Source organism: Cupressus sempervirens, chromosome 11, assembly GCF_028749045.1.
Source record: "Cupressus sempervirens isolate cs-2001-9-10 chromosome 11, ASM2874904v1, whole genome shotgun sequence".
NCBI lineage: Eukaryota > Viridiplantae > Streptophyta > Pinopsida > Cupressales > Cupressaceae > Cupressus > Cupressus sempervirens.
The window spans coordinates 468,593,798-468,613,974 of NC_143128.1; the positions used below are offsets into that span (position 1 = coordinate 468,593,798).

At 36.9% G+C, this 20,177-nt stretch overlaps 1 protein-coding gene across 1 annotated transcript in view; it reads left to right on the forward strand.

The window, feature by feature from the left end:
* Positions 1-15,884, forward strand: part of LOC149530412 (uncharacterized) — a 76,905-nt gene extending 61,021 nt beyond the window's left edge. The window contains exon 8 of the mRNA XM_089809068.1: positions 14,888-15,884. Coding sequence (XP_089665194.1) covers positions 14,888-15,277 — 390 coding nt within the window. The 3' untranslated portion in view covers positions 15,278-15,884. The remainder of the gene's footprint in view (positions 1-14,887) is intronic.
* The last annotated feature ends 4,293 nt before the right edge of the window (positions 15,885-20,177 follow it).

The window sequence follows — 20,177 nt, forward strand, 5'->3', positions numbered from 1 at the left end:
TTTAATAAATTCTAAAAAATATAGCGTTGTTTGGAGTTGAATTTGAAAGGAGAAGTATTGAAAATTAAAAAAAATAAATAATGAAGTTTTTGTTTAGAAAATACAATTAAGAAAAAAAAACCCAAAAATTCAATCTTATTTCTTAGAATAAATTTGAAATGAGATGCAGCCTCTTTGCAATTGTTGGTATAAAGCTTTTGAAGCACCAATAGCAAATGTGAAGCTGCCCTAATGTGATTGGTTGACATTTGTCTGCCCTTCCTGTCTGTTTGCCCTTCTATGCTACTCTTCCTTTCTCTTGCAACTTATTCTTCTATTTTTTTTTGGCCAATAGAATGAAATGAGCTCACTTTCAGGGCTGAGGAGACCAATTAGAGAGAAAAAGGACTTAAAACACTTATAGTTGTTGGTTCTTTTAATGCAATTTTCAGTCATAATGCTGGCTGAGTCCTTTTATTGGGACTCTTTGGATCTGATTGAGTTGCCAAGTTGTGAGTTTTGATGAGTTTCTTGCAGGACTCAGCCAAGTCCGAGTCCAGTCCCCTAGGACTTGCCCAAGGTCACCTGGCCCAGGATTTGCCGATTCCTGGCCATTCCGGATGAGTCGTAGAACTATGGTGTCTATATTGCTTCTGAAGGGGATGAAAATCTCCTGTATATTAAACTTAGAAACTTATGTTAAATATATGTATGTGTTTTTTATGAATGCTGTATCCAGCAGTATAGGAAATTGTGTTAAACATTCTTGTATGTGTTTTGTATGATGTATCCAGCTACAATATTAAAAAATGGCCGTATCCATATCTGATAGCATATCCATATTTGCACCTGTATCTTTTTCCAGGCAACTTTGTGAAATAGTTTTATACCACATTGAAGACCAAGGATAAATCAGTTTTGAATAGTGGAAACATTTGGTGGTGTATTCTTTTGTCTAGGATGTCATATTTCTGCAGAACTTAAAAATTAAAATCCTATATATGTGCTTTCTAAACTGGCTTTGTATTTCATACTTATTAGTTTGACTTTCAGGCCATAACATCAGCTTTTTGTTGTCAACTGGTGATTCCCATATGTTAGTGAACAGATTTGTCCTTGGAAAATAAACACACAAACTGTCTCCAAATGCCCGCATAGAAGAGCAAAGAGTATTACCTGTTGGATAAGTTATCATTGAGTTGATAACTTTCCTCCTCTGAATTGAGAGGTAAAACTCCATCTTAAAGGATATTCAATGAATGAAATTATGATATGCTTTTCACCAGAAAGCAATAAGGCACTAACATCTACTCATAACCATGAAGTAGATGCGAAAGATTTAGTGCAGAACTAAGGTGAACGTGAGAAAATGATACAAGGAGCACTTCCCTTATACTCATAGATGATAATAAAGAAAGAGTGGAGCCCTTTTCAACAGATGATTTAATCTAAATACGAAGTTACAGAATACATACATGCACAGCTTACTGTAACACAATACTAATAGCATTAAATGTAATTACAAAGATTCAAAGATCAATGCAATTCAAAGGAAACATCTGTTAGATTAGGTGAAAAACTAATCTCCCAAGATGTTAGATTAGGTGAAAAACTAATCTCCCAAGAACACTTGCATGCATAACCCTGTCACATGGATGAAGCAAAGAACAGAGGCAAGGAAAAATCATGGAGGCCAAAAAGCCAGATCCATCTTATGGACATGCAAAGAGAAATATCTCATATAATCCAATAAGTGAATGAATAAAATACAAAGAGGTGAATCCTTATAAAGGAATCACGAAACTTGAAAAGGGAAACTAAAGCCTAAAAAAGCTAGGGTTGCACAATATAATTAATAAAATATTAATTATATGCACCTACAAGATAGCTTAAGCAAACTAGAGTAATAGGCAACTTAATTAATTAAATCAAAGTGATTTAATTAATAAGTTAGAACAAATAATTACTCTAACACCCCCCCTTAAGTGAAGCTTGGGAGGAAGCTAACCTAGCACAGCTATGAAAGAAGAATTGGGTCCCGGCAACAAGGCCTGATTAGGTACCCAAATACAGGAAAAAGAACTAGATGAAGGAAACTAAGCCTCCAATCTAGGAAATGTCCCAAAGAAAGGAACAATAAAGAGCATGAAGCATCTCTGAAGCATGAAGCTGCAAACACTGTCAGAAGAAATTGCTGGAACCCCCACTGAAACAGTGCATGACCAGGTAGAGAAGACAAAGTCTGAAGAGCTGATCAATCGAAGAGGTGACCTCCAAAAGTAGGAATGAATGAGTGTCTATATAGTAGATGAACCATCTCACCGAAATGCATAGGTGCCTAGCCACTGCATCCGCCTAGTACATAGGAACAAAAATTGAATACGTAGATCACTCAACCGAACCAAGGAAGCAAAAGAGCCAACAGGTGAACCCCCCCCCATAATGCTGAACAGGGAGAGGGGTGACAGGAACACTGAAATGCAATGCCAAAAACATCTGCAAGAAGAAGAATCAGGAACACCAACAGTGCAATAGAAGTACAAACACAGGATAAAGGGCGGTGTCACCGACACACTGCATGGGCTAATGTCATGGAAGAAAAATTCACTTGACAAAGGTGGATGAGCACAAAATGGCAAAACATCATGACCCCCCATGGCACTTTATAACTGAGTGCGAGTACAAACAAACACAAGGTGTACAAGATCCCAGATATGCAAAAGCAGGCACTTTATCTCAGTGCGTTTACAAAAAAAAATATGCAACAGAATAGAAGCATACAATGCTCAGAAGTTAGAAAGAAGAGTGAGCCAAAAGAACAGAAGAAGAGATCCAGGACCTGTAGAATCCAAGTAGTCCGCCTGAGTGCGAAAGTGCAAAACTCGGAGGAGAAAAAACGTGGAGCAGAATCTGGATAAAAGACCTCTGCAACTGAATAACTCACAGTATTAGCTTTCCAACGACATTCACAGGGAAAAATCTCTAGAAAGAGGAGAAATAGAGAAAACCACATGGGAAAAACCCTACTCCAAAAAGAGATAGCAAAGAATGTTCCAGAAGAAGGAACAAAGAGATCAAAAGAGAATCATTGAAGCATGAAGAACTGCAAAACTCTGTCAAAATGCTGATCTGTAGAACCTCCATGGAAATAGAAGGCACGAACCATCAACCAAAGGAACCTCCATGAAAATAGAAGGCACTAACCATCAACCAAGGAAGCATAGAACAGCAATATAACCTCCCCTTAAGGCAGGTGAGGTGACAGGTAGTTGAAAAGATGGGCCAAAAATATCCTACAACATAGGAGCCAAACACATTGAGAGTGAGGTACAAACACCAATAAAGGCACGTGTCATCGACACTGCATGAGAAAAATAGAGAAAGAGGGCCTATAAGCGGCAAACAACTACCCCCCCCCCCCCCCCCATGGCACTTTATAAAATAGTGCGAGTACAACGAATCACAATGATGAAAAGGATCCCGAAACGCAAGAGTGGCACTTTATCTCAGTGCGTTGCATAAAGATGCTTACAATGAATATAAAAAATGATTAGAAAAAACATAACAATAGAAGGTAAAGCCCAAAAAGAAGCAACTGAAGCAACAAAATCGATCTCCGGACTTGAAACAAACAGGGTATCCACCAGAATGCTAAAACGCAAAAGACTGAATAGGATGTGCCTGGAATAGAATCTGGAACAACAACCAACATCACTGGAAAGAGCACAGAAAGAGCTTTCCAGCGATATAAAGAAGTCCAAAAATTTGAAGATTGGAAGCTCAAGATACGCCTCTTGGAGTGCAAAACAAAACATCCGGCTTTGACTGCCAAAATAGGAAACCAAATTGCATCAAAACTCAAAAACACCTATACCAGCATCTCCGTCTCGGAACCAGCTTTCCGACGCATTTTTCGGATTGAAAAAATACCTCCGTATGCTCAAGTTACGGAGAAAAAACCTCCAAGGCCTCCGGATGCAAGAAAAAATTATTTTTTTAATAAAAAAAAATTAAAAAAATAAAAACCTCCACCACCCCAGCACCACTGGCGGAGCGGTGGCCTGGCAGAGGCCGCCACGGGCGGGGCCACAGCAGGAACCGTTGGCGGAGCCGTTGCGGGCCGCTGGCGGACCGCCTGCGGTGACCGCTAGCGGCTCCGCTGCGGTTTATTAACCGTGGCGGCTAAAACAGCCGCAACATGTTTTTTTTGCAATTTTTTTTAAATTTTTGACGCCTCGAAACTCATGCAGGGGGTCGTACGACCCTATCGGACAAATTTTTTTTGCCTCCCAGACCAACGATGTCCAAAATGGACAAATTTTATATGGATTCTAACTGCAAACAGCCTTCCGAATCCAATGGAAGTGTCCATTTGAGCCCAAAGTGCCCCAAAATTTTTTTTTGTTGTTGTCTGTACGGCCTCCCACTGCTCCGAAAAACTCAGCTTCTGAAACGCTTCAACAAACCACGAACAGCGAGCAGCAAGCTAGCTCTGATACCATGTTAGATTAGGTGAAAAACTAATCTCCCAAGAACACCTGCATGCATAACCCTGTCACATGGATGAAGCAAAGAACAGAGGCAAGGAAAAATCATGGAGGCCAAAAAGCCAGATCCATCTTATGGACATGCAAAGAGAAATATCTCATATAATCCAATAAGTGAATGAATAAAATACAAAGAGGTGAATCCTTATAAAGGAATCACGAAACCCGAAAAGGGAAACTAAAGCCTAAAAAGGCTAGGGTTGCACAATATAATTAATAAAATATTAATTATATGCACCTACAAGATAACTTAAGCAAACTAGAGTAATAGGCAACTTAATTAATTAAATCAAAGTGATTTAATTAATAAGTTAGAACAAATAATTACTCTAACAACATCAACCAAGTCGAAGACTCAGAAACATCTCCTTTGTTCATTCAATACCAAAAATGAGTTCACAGACTCAGATTTTGTACAATAAAATTGCATTGAAAAGAAAACATGCCCTCTTCATGACACTATATAAAAATTCAGAGAAAAGGCTTTCTTGTAGCTGGAGCGTCCTGGAAAATAATTTCCCCCCTCCTCTATTGAAAGAGCATTACCATAAATAATATGAAATATGACCCCCCAGATATTCGGTAACTGATTCTTGGTAACTGAAACTGCCTTTGGAAAGAATCCTGATTGCCACATCACCTCCTCTTATCTTCTCATCTTCCAATATAGCTGATATTTAATTAATGAATAATGAATTAGTACATTCTATTATATGTTGATAGCTGGACATAAATGATAGTCTATGTTCCTATGTACGAATGTGAACCTGAGAGAATCTACAAATTCATTTGAAGCTGAGCACAAAATATTTGCAAATTGAAACTTTTGTAGGAGCTCAGAGTTATAAATTCCTCTGACCATGCGATGTGCTGACAGTGTTCAATCTTCACGTTGGTGCAATGCTAGATCTGCAGAGCAAGACTTTGTATATAGCCACAAATAATACCAAAAACTTGAACCTCGTATCATATAAACCATATCTTTTTTGTACTGAGATCTACTATTTAGTATCATGATAAAACTATATGCTTCTATATCTCCAGGTCGCTGATCTGATGAATAGGTACAGAACCGTTCATTCTTCTTTGTTGTCAGCAATCTAGGTAGATTTCGAGATTCAATCCACAGATGGTAAATACCCAAAAGAACAATACCAATGAAAGAACTAAATCTGATATTGATTTAGACAACGATGAGCTCTCTGCTAATTTGGCAGATTAATAATATAGATCCAAAATTCAAAACCATTTTTACTTTCTAGTGGCCATATTTCGCTGCATAATTTCTGAAACCATACTCGTGGTTTTGTAATTTGTAAATGTTTCTATGTTCTTTCACAGCCAGACCCATCCATTTGCTCAACTTCCTGATCATATGCTTTGAATTTCAAAATTCTTCAACATTCATCCTACTAAGATTCACTGGGTCCATATTTAGTTCTTTGAGCTTTTGAAATCGATCAAAGAATTGGTTAATCCTGCGAACTATGTTTCTATTGGTCCCTGTGCTGAAAGTTTTAGCATTTCTGAATTGTCTAAACTCGAAGAGGAGAGTATTCACTCAGTACTTTGTATAATGAGCAGAAGCTTTATTAAAATCAATCCCATTAATCTACAATATCTTTGCATCTGATTCCATGACTTTGTGCAGTGTGATTTGAAAGAACATATAAGTATGCAGGATGATACACGAGCCCATGTACCTCTTGTAATCACTATCAGTATTCTCCAATATGATATTGGCTTTTGAGGCAAATGGATAACCATATAAGCCATGGCCTTGAAGACTTTCCACCATGCCAGAGGAAACATCATCAAATTTTGTTTCTCTTTCAATGCAACGATCTGCACAGAGATATTGATATCAAATGTTCCAGTGGTCAATTGGCCCAGAATTTTGGAACTTTGAACCATTCCCATTCTAGTTCACAAGTTCAATAAGTGGGCAACTGCATGAAGTTGCAGTTTCTTTTAATTTTTGAATCAACGAGCACTGAACTTTTGAACCGAGTCTTTGAACCTGCAAAACTGAACCTGCTCCTGTGAACCTGTTGAACTTATTGAATCCTATGAACTCTGGTGAGGACCATTAATGAAGAAAGGATTTGGTTTTAAAATTATAAATTTGTGGGACCATAAATGGGCCAAAAACTGACTGTCTGGGGAAATAGATTGAAAGGACACAGAGAATCTAACATGTCTCTGGTAAAGACCAGTTCTTAACTTCATTGGGAATAGAGTCATTGGAAAACAGAGACTAGGGAGCTGTTTGCAGATGGGTGGAGGGGAGCAGGCCAACAACGACAAGCGAAAACCCAAACTAAACCAAGCACAACAAAACTTGCAAAGCCAAAAATTTATTTACAAATACGTATGGGAGAGCCCTTTATATGACGCCCAGGTTACTCATACAAAACTGTTAACTGGCTGGGGAAAATTCTACACCCATGTGGAAAAGAGGTGTATAACCACGAAGAGCCTGCGAATTCAAAAGAATGTTGTGGATGACAAATGCAAAGGCCAAGCATGTAAAATGACAAAACTCAGAAGTCTTACCAAAAAGCCGTGTTTCATAATAAGTTTCTAGTTCTTTTTGAGCACCATTATCAACATCGATACATTCTTGAAAAGTCAGCTCTTTACTATCTTTCTTACCTGCCTGCAAAGGAGACACAAATCACCTCTTTTTTGCAAGGGAAGTTGTTGTTGAAGTTTCTAAAACATCTTTGGGCTGCATGCCTTCACTATTATGATTCCTCTTTTCATTATTAGTTGTGTAGGAAAAATCATTACAATCTAAGTTACCAATTCGGATGTGGATTCCGGAAGCATATATGGGATGTGGGGAATTTTTTTTCTTGATGTGGATGCGGGAGGAAATATATATATATATATATATATATATATATATATATATATATATATATATATATATATATATATGCAAAGAAATGCAAGAAATATTCAAAAACAAATCATTTGATAGTATGACTATGATACTTCACCCTTTATCAAAATTCAAGATATTTCAAAATTCATATGATATATCAATATGTGCTTGTCCAACATTAGAGTTTTGTCTTAGACAATAAATTCAAATAGGTCATGTTCAAGATTCCAACAAAATAAAAACTTGGTTAGCTTCAATCAACTAATATGCATCAGAGTTTGAATCATAAGGATTTGCAAGAAAATCCACATTCTCATCATCATCTCCAACTATTGAAAGATCATTTGACAAATATGGTTCCACTTATGCTAGATGCACCACGTGCCACACTATCATCATCACCATCGAACTGTTGCATCGAAATCTGCACACTCAGGGGCTACATCCCAAAGCTTTGTTGCCCTTTCGTTGTAATGATCATTCCTACGTGACAAAAGACACAAGTTGGTGCGGACAAAGACCAAGTCCTCAACTTTTTTGGAACCCAACTGGTTGTGCTTCATTAAATGGATAAAGGAGTATGTACTCCAATTCCTTTCAGTAGTAGAAGAATGAAACACTAAATTTTAGAGTGCAAGTGTAAATATAATTTTTTAAAATCAAAACAAAATTAAAAACTTACTAGTGATAGGACCTTGATTGCAAGAGGTTGAAGATGCTTGAAACGTTGACCATACATTTACACCATGTGATAGTTCCCATTCTATTTTGGTTCTTTAATGCAAATGGAGAATGCTTTAACCCTGAAGCAAACAGCCGAAATTCTTCCCTCACTTTTTCATGCATTTCTTCAAGTGGGAAGAATCTTGTAACAACTTTGTGGCACTCCTCAGCAACTTTCTCATCTGCAAATGGTGCAACTCTACCTGGCATACCAATTACCTCCTCACCATAGTACCTAGGAGATAAGGCATATGCAAGGAGGTGCAATGGGGTAGTCATCTTATTCTTGTGATGGTGGATGATTGCTTCCACTTGATTGCATAAGGTTTTGCTTTGTGTAGGGTCACTCTTATGTGCTTGTATAGAATGTTTTACTTTCTTAACTATGGTGTCCATGCCATCATACACATCCCCCAAGCAAGGTGTATCTATATTAGAATAGTGGATCATAGTCATGATGGGCTCGGTGAAATCCAATACATATTCCACACAAGCCTACCAACTCTCATTCAAGACCAAATCCCTGACTCTTTGTGCTCTTTTTGAATTTGAGGCCTTCCATATGCCACATTGATTACCAATGATCGTTTGGCTCAATGCATCTTTTACCTAGAGGACTTGTCTCATAACAATTGTATGAGATGCAAAACAAGTCTTAGCAAACTAAGCAAGTTGGCAATACGTCAATTGACAATAAAACTACAAATTTTATTTTTAACTAAATTACAAATCCATGAAACTTAGTAATTTAAAAAAATTAATTTACCTCCAGCAACTCCAGTTTGGACTACGTTCTAAAAATGGATTGTGACATGTGGTGGTTTGTCACAAACATTTGTATCTCCTCTCCCTCTTGGTATATTTTCTTCACCCAATTTATTTGAGTGCCAATCTTTTGCATGATCAAGTTAAGGGAGTGAATAGTGCATGCGGTCTAAAAAATATGTTCATACGTACTCTCAACCAAAGCACCCACACCCTTGCAATTTTTGGCATTGGTTGTGACCACTTGTACCACATTCTCACTACCCACCATCTCAATGGCCTCAATGAGAACTCTAGAAATGAATTCAAAATCCTTCACTTGTCCCATCACAATCAACAACCTTCAAAAACATTGGCCCTTTGGGGGAAACTGCAATCACATTAATTAGTGGTCAGTTTCTTCTATCCCTCCAACCATCTGAGATAATAGTTAGACCTGAAGTTTTCCAAGATTTTTTAATTGTTTGAAGGTCTTTCTCTATACGTGTCTTCTATTGGTGCAATAGAGTTGTTTGTAGCTTTTCGTACCCCAGGCTTTTTGTAGTCAGCTGGTGATTCTTTGATTGCTACCACCATTTCCTTCCAATATGGTGATCTCACCAAGTTGAAAGGAAGCCCATTTGCATAGAGGCAACGTGCAATAGCTTCTTCAACATGGTTTCTTGCCTCTACTTTAAATGCGGTGTGCAATGGTCCTCTTTTGTAGGTTGAAATTCCCACTTCTTCCTCATCCTTGCAAGAATGGGTGTTGGGAGGATACAATTGGTTTAGTGGGTGCATGCATCTTACTCTTTGAGGATGGACCTTGATAGTAGCTTTTTTTCTAATCTATTGACCAATGCATCGACATCCTCTTGTTCTCGTACAAATGAAAGTATTTTTGTACTAGTCATCCCAGTACCATTTTTGCCTTAGCACATTCCAAATCCTTTGCTAGTAGGGCCCATAAAATGAAGCTTCACTTGGGAATATGAGCTATTGAAAGGTTTTCTATTGTTATCTTGACAATAATTGCACTTCCAATAATATGAGCCCCCTCCTGCAACCTGTGATATCCATGTTGTATGTCTCCACAAAGGAGAACCTATATTAGTAAATTATCAGACCCTTGCCCTCCTTGGCCCACCATTGAACTTTGACTGGCACAACCACTAACATCCATTCTTGCCTAATTTTTTGCAACCTATTCTATAAGAAAATAAATAAATTTTAATTAGGGCCTAACAACTATGAAGATCATGCATGCAAGTGGAAAGAAGTGAAAAAAGACTACTAAAATAGATACCCAAACTTATGCTTCTTTATATCTTTAAAAAATAAAATTGGATTTTTGTTTTTGAAAACTTTATTCAAGAACTTGAAAAAATGGGATTGATCACTTACCTTGAATGATTAAAACTCCTTTGAGAAAGCTATCTCTCACCTTTTGATTGATCCTCTTTGAAAATGCTGAACTTGGCTTCACAATGGCAATGCAACTAGAGACCAAATGAGAAGTGGCTGTAGGTGCAAACAAAGCTCCAAAGTGAGTTGTGAATGCTTCAACATTCACCTTTAGGGTCGTTTTAGGGTTTCATAGCAAAAAACAACCTAAAAACATCAATTTAAGGACATGCATATTGGGCAACTTAAGTTTTTATTTGGGGCTTTTTAATGTTTTTGGCTGTTGGGCTTGTGGGTGCTCCTGAATATGTCAGGAAGCTCTGTGGAAGCTGGCTGTAAGCCAGCCACAGACTTCAGGATGCGTTTGGAAGCTAGAGACTGGCTTCCAAATGCATCCGGAAGCCTGTGGCTGGCTGCCGGCCAGCCTCCACAGGGCTTCCGGGAGAATCCTGCATCCGTCCACCTTCGATTCAGAATCTGGGCGATACCCAGACGAATCAGTAACTTAGATTACAAATGGAAACAGTAGAATGCAACCCACATTAAATATATTACCAATGGCAGAAGCTTCCATATTTGAACTATTATTTAGAAGCTTCTTGCAAATCTCAAAAGAAAGATTTTCTATTACCATTCTATCCATATCAAAACTAAGTTCTTCTGATTCAAAGGTTAGTGGAATACCATCTATATTTTGTTTTGTTTGACTAAAAGCGTGAGTGTCTTTAGTTATTTCTGCGGTGTGTCTGTCTTCTAATAAGTTTTCATCACAATCAGCATTGATGAATTCAGATCTTTTAGATTTATCCTCAATATAATTAATTTTCTTTTCAGAAATGCCATTAATTGAAATCTCATCAGCACGTTTACAAAAATAAGTTTCTTGCTTTAAATAAAATGAAGGTGCCTGTGAGAGTCTGCATGTAACTCTGTCTCTACCAGTATGTGCTTCCATGGAGTCATCCCTTTCAGTCATTTCTACCCTTTTGTAATCCTTTTCTTGAGATGTATGTTTTGAAGTAATTCAACCAGCAATAATGAGATTTTCTTTGTCATGTTTTTGTTTAATCTTCTGCAATTTCTGGAATGGAGGAGTATGAACTTCTGGCACAAGCTGCATGTGCTTACAAGGACTTTTAAATGGTTGAACCTCCTTAGGACTATCAGAGGTTTGTTTTACCTAAGCAACATCTGCAGAAAGAAGGTTGGCTTTTTTATTAAACATGGGCTACAAGAAAACCGGTTTTAAACCCATCTTTCTTGTCTATATTTTGTGTAGTTTTCAGAAAAGATGGATGGACCTTCTTGGGATCAAGTAGTAAACTGCCAAACTTCTCAAGAAATTTCATCTACCAGATTCAACATAACTGTGATGCCAGAAGAATAGTCTTCATCTTCATCACTGTTGTCATCATCCTTCCTAGAAATGGCACAAGATGGTCTTTGTGAAAACCAGACCATGGTTTGTGTTCAGAAATCAGAGTCACCAGCCTTTGTTCTTGGGAAGCCAGCTCTTAGAATTCTGAGAAAAGAACACACTGGTGCTTCGATCTATTTCCCAGTGGAGATGCCAAAAATCTGTTAGTGAACAGATTTGTCCTTAAAAAACAAATACACAGACTGACTCCAAATGCCCGGATAGAAGAACAAAGAGTATGAACAGTTGGAGAAGTTATTACTGAGTTGATATCTTTCCTCTGAATTGAGAGTTATGGCTCCCTCTTAATTGATATTCAATAAATGAAACTATGATATGCTTTCACTGGAAAGCAATAAGGCACTAACACCTTCTCATAACCATGAAGTAGATGTGAAAGATTTAATTGCAGAATTAAGGTGAATGTGAGGAAATGATACAAATCCCACTTCCCTTATACTCACAGATGGTAACTAAATAAAGAAAGAGTGCAGCCCTTTTCAACAAATAATTTATTATCTAAATTCAAAGTTTCAGAATAAATACATGCACAGCCTACTGTAACACAATAGCTTTAGAAGTAATTCAAAGACTCAAATATCTTCTTTCTTCATTCAATACCAAAAATGAGTTCACAAGCTCAGATTTCTTACAGTAAAATTGCATTGAAAAGAAAACATGCCCTCTTCATGACAATATTAAAAAAAATCAGAGAAAAGCTTTCCTGTAGCTGGGCTCTCCTGGAAAAGAATTTCTCCCCCTCTTCTGTTGAAAAATCATTACCATTAATCATTTGAAATATGTCCCCCAGTTCTTTGGTAACTGATTCTTGGTAACTGAGACTGCCTTTGGAAAGAATCCACATCAGCTCTTCTTATCTTCTCATCTTCCGGTATGGCTGATATTTAACTCATTAATAATGAATTAATGCATTCTATTAGATGTTGATAGTTGGACATAAATGATAGGCTATGTTCCTCTGTATGAATGTGAACCTAAGAGAATCTCCAAATTCATTTGAACTTGAGCCCCAAATATCTGCGAATGGATACTTTTGTAGGAGCCTTGAGTAATAAATACCTCTGACCATGCGATGTACTGACAGTGTTCAATCTTCATGTTGGTGCAATGCTATATCTGTAGAGCAAGGACATTGTATGCAGCCACAAAAAAAAATCGAAAACTTGAACCTCGTCATATACCATCTTTTTTCATACTGAGATCTATTTAGCATAATGCTAAATCTTTATGCTTTTATATCTGTAGCTCCCTGATCTGATGAAGAGGTACAGAACCGGTTGCTCTCTTTTGTTGTCAGCTATATTGATACATTTTGAGATTCAATCCACACATGGTAAATACACAAAAGAACAATACCAATGAAAGAGCTAAATCTGATATTGATTTAGATAACCATGAGCTCTCTGCTAATCTGGCAGATTTAATGATATTGATCCAAAATTCAAATTTTTTTTTTCTACTGGGGCCCCTTTAAACAAAATTCATTCAATATTTCATCTGCATCCTTTCTGAAACCATACTTGCGATAGATGTTTCCTGGGAACCATTCCAAGAATTGAAGATGCCTCAAGGTAGGCGAATGCAATTTTCAACAAAGCCATATTTCTGGAGCTGAAATAAATATTTACAGTAAAAAAAATTAAAATCTCCATACACAAATTCACTTACATCAACAAAGCCATATTTCTGGAGCTGAAATAAATATTTACAGTAAAAAAAAATTAAAATCTCCATATACATTCTTTACCATTTAAAAAATTCACGTAAAAGTCCCTGATTTTTTTTCAAAAGTTGAAAAATGAAACATTGAGTCATGCATCATGGAACTTTGGAAGCAATAGAAAGTAGATATTAAAGCTAGCAGACATCTTTAGTGTCATTTGATTTGATTGATAGGAACAATTATCAATATTTTGTTTTCATTTCTTGATCAAGAAACTAATCAACTGTAAAGCAAGATGGATGCAGAATTTTATTTTAAGAGACCAGTTTTTATGATTTTCTGCTTCACTGGCAATTGAAATTTTTGCAAGAAGATGGTACTTTTATAAACTACATTACCAATGCACTCCCTGTAGCACTGGAGGACTATGTGGATTTGAAGTCGGAAGTCAGATGCTCACAGGAAGCACATCCAAACTCATGGCAAGCAAGGCATATTCCCAGCAGGGAAACTCGTTGATATTCATGGCAGGCAATATTCACAGCATATCCGTTAATTCACAGCATCTATTGTAAGCCTGTAGTAATTACTGAATAGCCTTTTGTATAGTTGAAGAGTCCATCAGACAGATTTCCTGTTTCAGCATTGCATTCCCTTCCTTATTTTGCAAAAGTAGAGTTTCTGTGCTATACACTGCTCTATCATTCAAATTTCCAGAAATCTTCTGCTATACATGGTGAATATTCACGACAGGCAAACGAGCTTTAGAATATCTGCAGAAATTAGCGCTTCCTGTACTAACAAAAATTATATTACATATTATATATTAAGATATATGAATATTACAATATCAATATTAATAAAATATTAATATGAAGATTATATAATATCCATATTAAAAAATATATATGAATATCATAATATCAATATATTTATTATAAATTATCAGAGCTCTCTCATCCTGATGATGGATCACAGAGTGTGATCCGAAACGTTGATGCAAAAATTGTAACACAATCTACCCAGAAAACACAGCTAAGAATAAATTATAATATTAATATTATGCTATAAAGTATTATTAATTTAGTCTATTATAATATCAATTAGCATTTAATATTTATCTTGATCAATGATGAAGTATCATACTATCAAATGATTTAATTTTCTATATTTCTATGTCATGCATCCGTGCACCCGATTCTCGCTCCTGCATCCGCATTGGAAACGGCAACTTAGCTATAAAATAAAACAGGAAAAATTAAAATTATTTATTCTACTGTTGTCTCTAAATACCTCTAATTTACATTTAAATTTAGTCACCCTGGCTATTTATGGTGCTTTCTTGTGGAGAGTTTGAGCATAGTCTCTATTTGTCCTTGATATGGCAGTTCTGTTCATGTCTGCACATGGTATCATGAAAGGTTTCATTCTGCACGTTTATTATTTAGTTTTCTTCATATTGCTGATTTAATTAGCTAATATTTGAGTTGTTTTTTCAGATGATTGGAAGCAATGTTCAAGTAAAAGTTGTGAAGAACAAACTGGCACCTCCTTTCAAAACGGCAGAATTTGAAATAGAGTTTGGCAAGGGAATTTCTTTTGAAGCTGAGGTCTTGGATTTAGGTCATAAATATGGATTGATCTCAAAAACAGGGAATTTTTATAGTTTGAATGGTGTGAAGTTAAATGGTAAAGATAAAGCCAAAGTATATCTTTCAGAGAATGCAGACATCTGCCAGGAACTTGCCGATAAAGTAAAAGCAAAGATTTTAGAGGATTCAAAAGACAAGCTTGATGACATTGAGAAATCTCTAAATGCTTCCATGGAGAAAGTTGTCTCTGATACAGACTGTGAAGACACAGAGGTTACAGTAGTGGCCGAAGCATAGTATTTTCTAAAGATGGTATTGTCGAATTGTTCTCTATATGAAATTTCGTCAACTGCTTTCTTATCATTAGATAAATGAATGCTTTCGTGGGAGGTGTTTCTCTTGCTTCTGAGAAAAATCAGTGATGATGGAGGCACATTTTGCAAGCATTACATGTCTTTTATCAGAAGCTTCAACAAATATATATTATAAGAATGTACAGGTGTCTGAAACTTGGGAAAATACCTAACAAAAGCTGCATGGGAGATATTTTGGTATTCAGCTGTGCAGTGTTGGATATCAAAACTTTGTTTGCGCTGAAGGTGACAACCATGGATAGATTACAGGGTTGTGACAGATATTCTTCTGGAATGTTGCTAATGCTTCAGGCTCTCCAATTTTGTATTATTATTCTATTTTTAGCAGAACTATCATTCCTTAAGAAAAAGGCAACTGCACTTTAGGTTTATTTCCCACTATTCAACAAATCAATGGTATATAGCGAAAGGATAATAGATATGAAAATTTACAATATTGGAACACAAGATTGCCACGTTTTGGCTGTGAAATTATTTTTCTATATTAATTTGAACGGGTGGTGATAATTTCGAGTACTGATTTCAGACAATTTCTCAAATGCCTTTTTTAAGACGTAAAATTTTGTAGCATCATTTGAATATTCAAGTTTCTACCTGTGACGGTTGTGACAAATGTGTAAATTTTATTTTGGCAATTTCCTTTTTTACTAGTTCAGTTGGATATCTGCAGCATGCGTGCACACACACACGGACGCGCGCGCGACTTCCTGGTTGCTTGGGCCATGTTGATCTTGGTGTACACTGTTGGTAAAAATGGGCAAAATCCCAAGCAGTTTTTTGGTAATTGGAAAGGTCTAATCTGATTTTTTGATTCCTTTCTAGTATACTGTATTTTTTCTCTTTTGGGAAAGTGTTCTTTTTGTAAACACTTGATTGTGTATTTATGAAGGCAGAAGACTGTTTTTTGCATTAAATGTGACAATGCATTATGTGCCCGATAAGCAAGGAGAAGGGCCCTGATCCCTTACAAAAAAAAAAGCAAGTATTCAGCACAGCAGAACAAACAGCACGCAGAACAGCAGATAAGAAAGACCTTACAGCCCCACAAACAAACAAAACTAGGTTTTAGAAAGGTGCCCAAAACCTTTGCTAGAGTTATTATAAAGCCCTCTAAATCTTCACTTGCAAAAACAAACAATCTGTAAAAACAGAACAAGGATGGCAAACAACCCATCCTACCATAGATTCTTCCAAACAACCAGAAGCAAACAAGGTTTTTTTCCAAGGTTCCCCCAACCTTCCGAAAACATCTAGAGCCTACGTACCAGCTGCTCCAAACAAGGAACTCCCAGCTGTAAAGAAACTCGTGCAATGCACCTCCCCACCTTCATAGCAATTATCCCACCTCAATAGGGGCAGTAGAGGAGATAAATAGAAATAGAATGCATCATTCTTGCAACAAAGTTGCCATCAGACTTCCCTCCTATTGGAGCTGACTTTACTTCCATGATATGTACAAGAGAAAGCTTTCGCTTGAGGCAACAATAGACCAACCAAGAAGTTCTAGGCACCGAAAAGAGCTAACACAAACCATGCAAAGCAAAAATCTAACAAAAGCAAACTATTGCCATGATAGCTCCTTGAAAATTGCTAGCATTTGTTTGGCAACTAAAAAGAGTAAAACTGCTGCAACCAGCCAACATAAAGTATTGCCTCTCGAAAAGGACCCAAACAAACACAACAAACCCAACAAACCCAACTCCCACAAGATTCAATAAACCTCCAAACTTTTCTTTGAGAAGCACAACTATCCAAAGTTTAACCTCCAAACTTTTCTTTGAGAAGCACAACTATCCAAAGCTTATGGCTTTTCTTTGAGAAGCACAACTATCCAAAGTTTATGGCAAAGAAAAGACCCTAATTCCCAACACCTATTGATGGTAACCCTAGCTAGAAAGTACTAGGTTGACAACTTAGAAACAACTAGAGACCTAGTGAAAACTAGAGTGCCACCAAAAGCTTCTACTTTTTAATTAGAACTTAGGTATACTACCAACAATAGAAGAAGCCTAGTATAGGGATTCTCCACCAACAATCTCCATAAAGTCTCCATAAAGTCTCAATTCTGCCAAATGAAACCCTATTGCTAGTTAGTACTAAAAGAGGGGCTAAAACCAAAGCATCTTCCTCAACCATTGCGAAATCAAAGGCTCGAAAAAATAGGACCATGCCAATAGGAAACATCTCAAACACAAGATTGAGACCCACAACAATCCATGGGGGTAAACATAAATTAGTTACTCATTTCGAGCAATTTCTCAAATGTTTCTTTAAAGACTCAAATTTTGTAGCATCAATGAATATTCAAGTTTCTACTCAGTTGTGACAAATATGCAAATTTTGTTTTGGCAATTTCCATTTTAACTACTTTAGTTGGATCACTACATCAAATATATAAATATATCTTGCTTGTGAATTGGCCTATTAACCTTAAACATTTATATGAGTCGATTGATTTAAATGAGCCGATTTGTTAATAATTAACAATCCTAAAAAGAAACATTGTAGAGTTCCCATCTATTGAATTCAAATCATTGTCTTGTGATTTCTCCCATCCTTGCTCTTGCAAACCCCTTTGATGGGTTTGGGGTTTCTGTGATGTAGGGATAGACTCTCCAATGACTGGGTTTTTCCATGGTTGTTGTTGGCTCATGCTTGTTTCCTTTCTCCCACACAAGTTGGTAGCAATGTGAATGGGCTTGCTTCTATTTCATGTCATGAGTTGCAATTAGGATGTGTGAGATTGTTTGGTTACTTCTTCTTGATCAATATCTCTCCTCCCTTCTCTATCTTTGGTGTGGATTGTTGATAGAGGGCGTGTGTAATTGTAAGAATTTGCCTTGGGCAAAATCACACCAAGATCAAGAAGCTCAAGCACTAGCATAATATGGAACAATAAAGTATGATTAGAATAACAATATGAGAATGAAATTGATGTTGTAGACACCATGTGCTTAATTAGAGTGCAGACAACCGTGTTGTCTACATGACAACTCAGTTGATTATGCAAACTCCTATGTTGTCAACAAGACAACTCATCTAACTGTGCATACTTTTAGGTGTCTATATGATAAATAATAAAATAATGCATTTAACCTAAGTAAACTTAAGTAAACTTAAGTAAAGTGTAATAATAATTAATTATTTACACTAACACCCCCCCTTAAGTGCAACTTAGGGGAATGCACTTAAGCTTACGAAAGCTATAATGAAATTGCATGATGGGTTCCGACGACTAGGCCATGTTAGGTACCCATGTACAAATGCAATGCAATCTCTCTGAAAACAGAGAAAGAGGGAAAACCTCATGGGAAAAACCCTTCTCCAAAAAGAGAGATGAAAAAACAAGATGCATGGATGGATGGAGTAATTAAGACCCCCCCATTACAACATACATCATATATATACAATATAGAAGTATGAGAAGGACAAAACCCCATAAGAGGAAAAAGTCCCTCCCATAAGAGAGAAGAAAAAGAAGAGAGGAGACATGGTAGTCCCCCCCCCAAATGTAGAATGCCTATCAGTGGAAGCTGCTCCAAGATGAATGTAGAAGCTGATCCATGACTGCTGAATAATGTTCCTCCCTTCAGGAAGAAACAATGTCATAAGTACATATGAGATGCTTCACCAATGTGTAGAAATGATCCTGAAGATGAATGACATCTCTGGAAACTACTCAACTGTCCCTATGTCGATATTGACGGTCACCCCTTCCAACACTGTTGAAAAGAATGATTTTGGATCTAGCAAGGATTGATGTAGAACATATCCCAAAGAACCGTCTCCTCGAATGATAAAGAGACCTCTTGCAACTGCTGCACATAAGGATCCACAATCATATCAACCTTGCAAGACCGATCATGAAGAGAATGGATAAGAGGGTTAGAGTGTTCCTTCGCAACAACTGAAGAAGGATCGTCTTCATCAAAGAGAAGATGTATATCATCAATAATGTCTCCCATATTTGCTATGTAGGTCTCCACAAACAACCCTGAAATATCTGTTATATAGTCATCCCTTGATTTTGGAATCAGAAGACAAGGTGTACCCAATTGTACTGAATTACATGGACCTATCATTGTAGCAATGTATGCATGTGGAATTTGCTAATGTTGTGACTTTGTTCTACATCTGTCAAAAGGATTCCCCACAAGTGAATCTGTTGAATCACTATCATTATTGTCACTATTAGTTTCCACAATGTATGAAGTATGGAGAGGATTAGAGGATAAGCTTAGTGAACTTTCCTCAAAGTGAACATTCCTCTCTATGAATATCTCATGAGTCTCATGAGCCATAAGTTTATATGCCTTAACACTTTCTTCATATCCAATAAAAGTACAAGGCCTTGGTGGTGGTGCCTTGTATTCCCTTGAAGATATGTGTGCCCATGCTGGACAACCAAAAACTTTGAAGTGTTTCATAACTAGTTTTTTTCCGCACCATGCCTCAAAAGGAGTCATTCCATCTAAGACATTATGAGGAGACCTATTAAGGATGTGATTGACACTACTTATAGCGTCTACCTCAAGTGATGGATCAAGAGACTTAGCTTGAATCATACAACTTGCCATTGACTTAAGAGTTCTAATCCTCATTGCTGCAACACTTGTCTTTTGTGCACTAAATGCTACAGGATTATGAAGATCAATACCCTCAAGTTCACAAAAGTCTCTAAGTCTCGAGTTCATATATCTACTTTCATTGTCCATACGAAGAACCTTGATGGCTTTACTTGATTGCTTCTCAGCATGACTCTTGAAGGCTAGAAACTTATCAAACACTTAATTCTTGTGATTAAGAAAGTAGACCCATGTGTA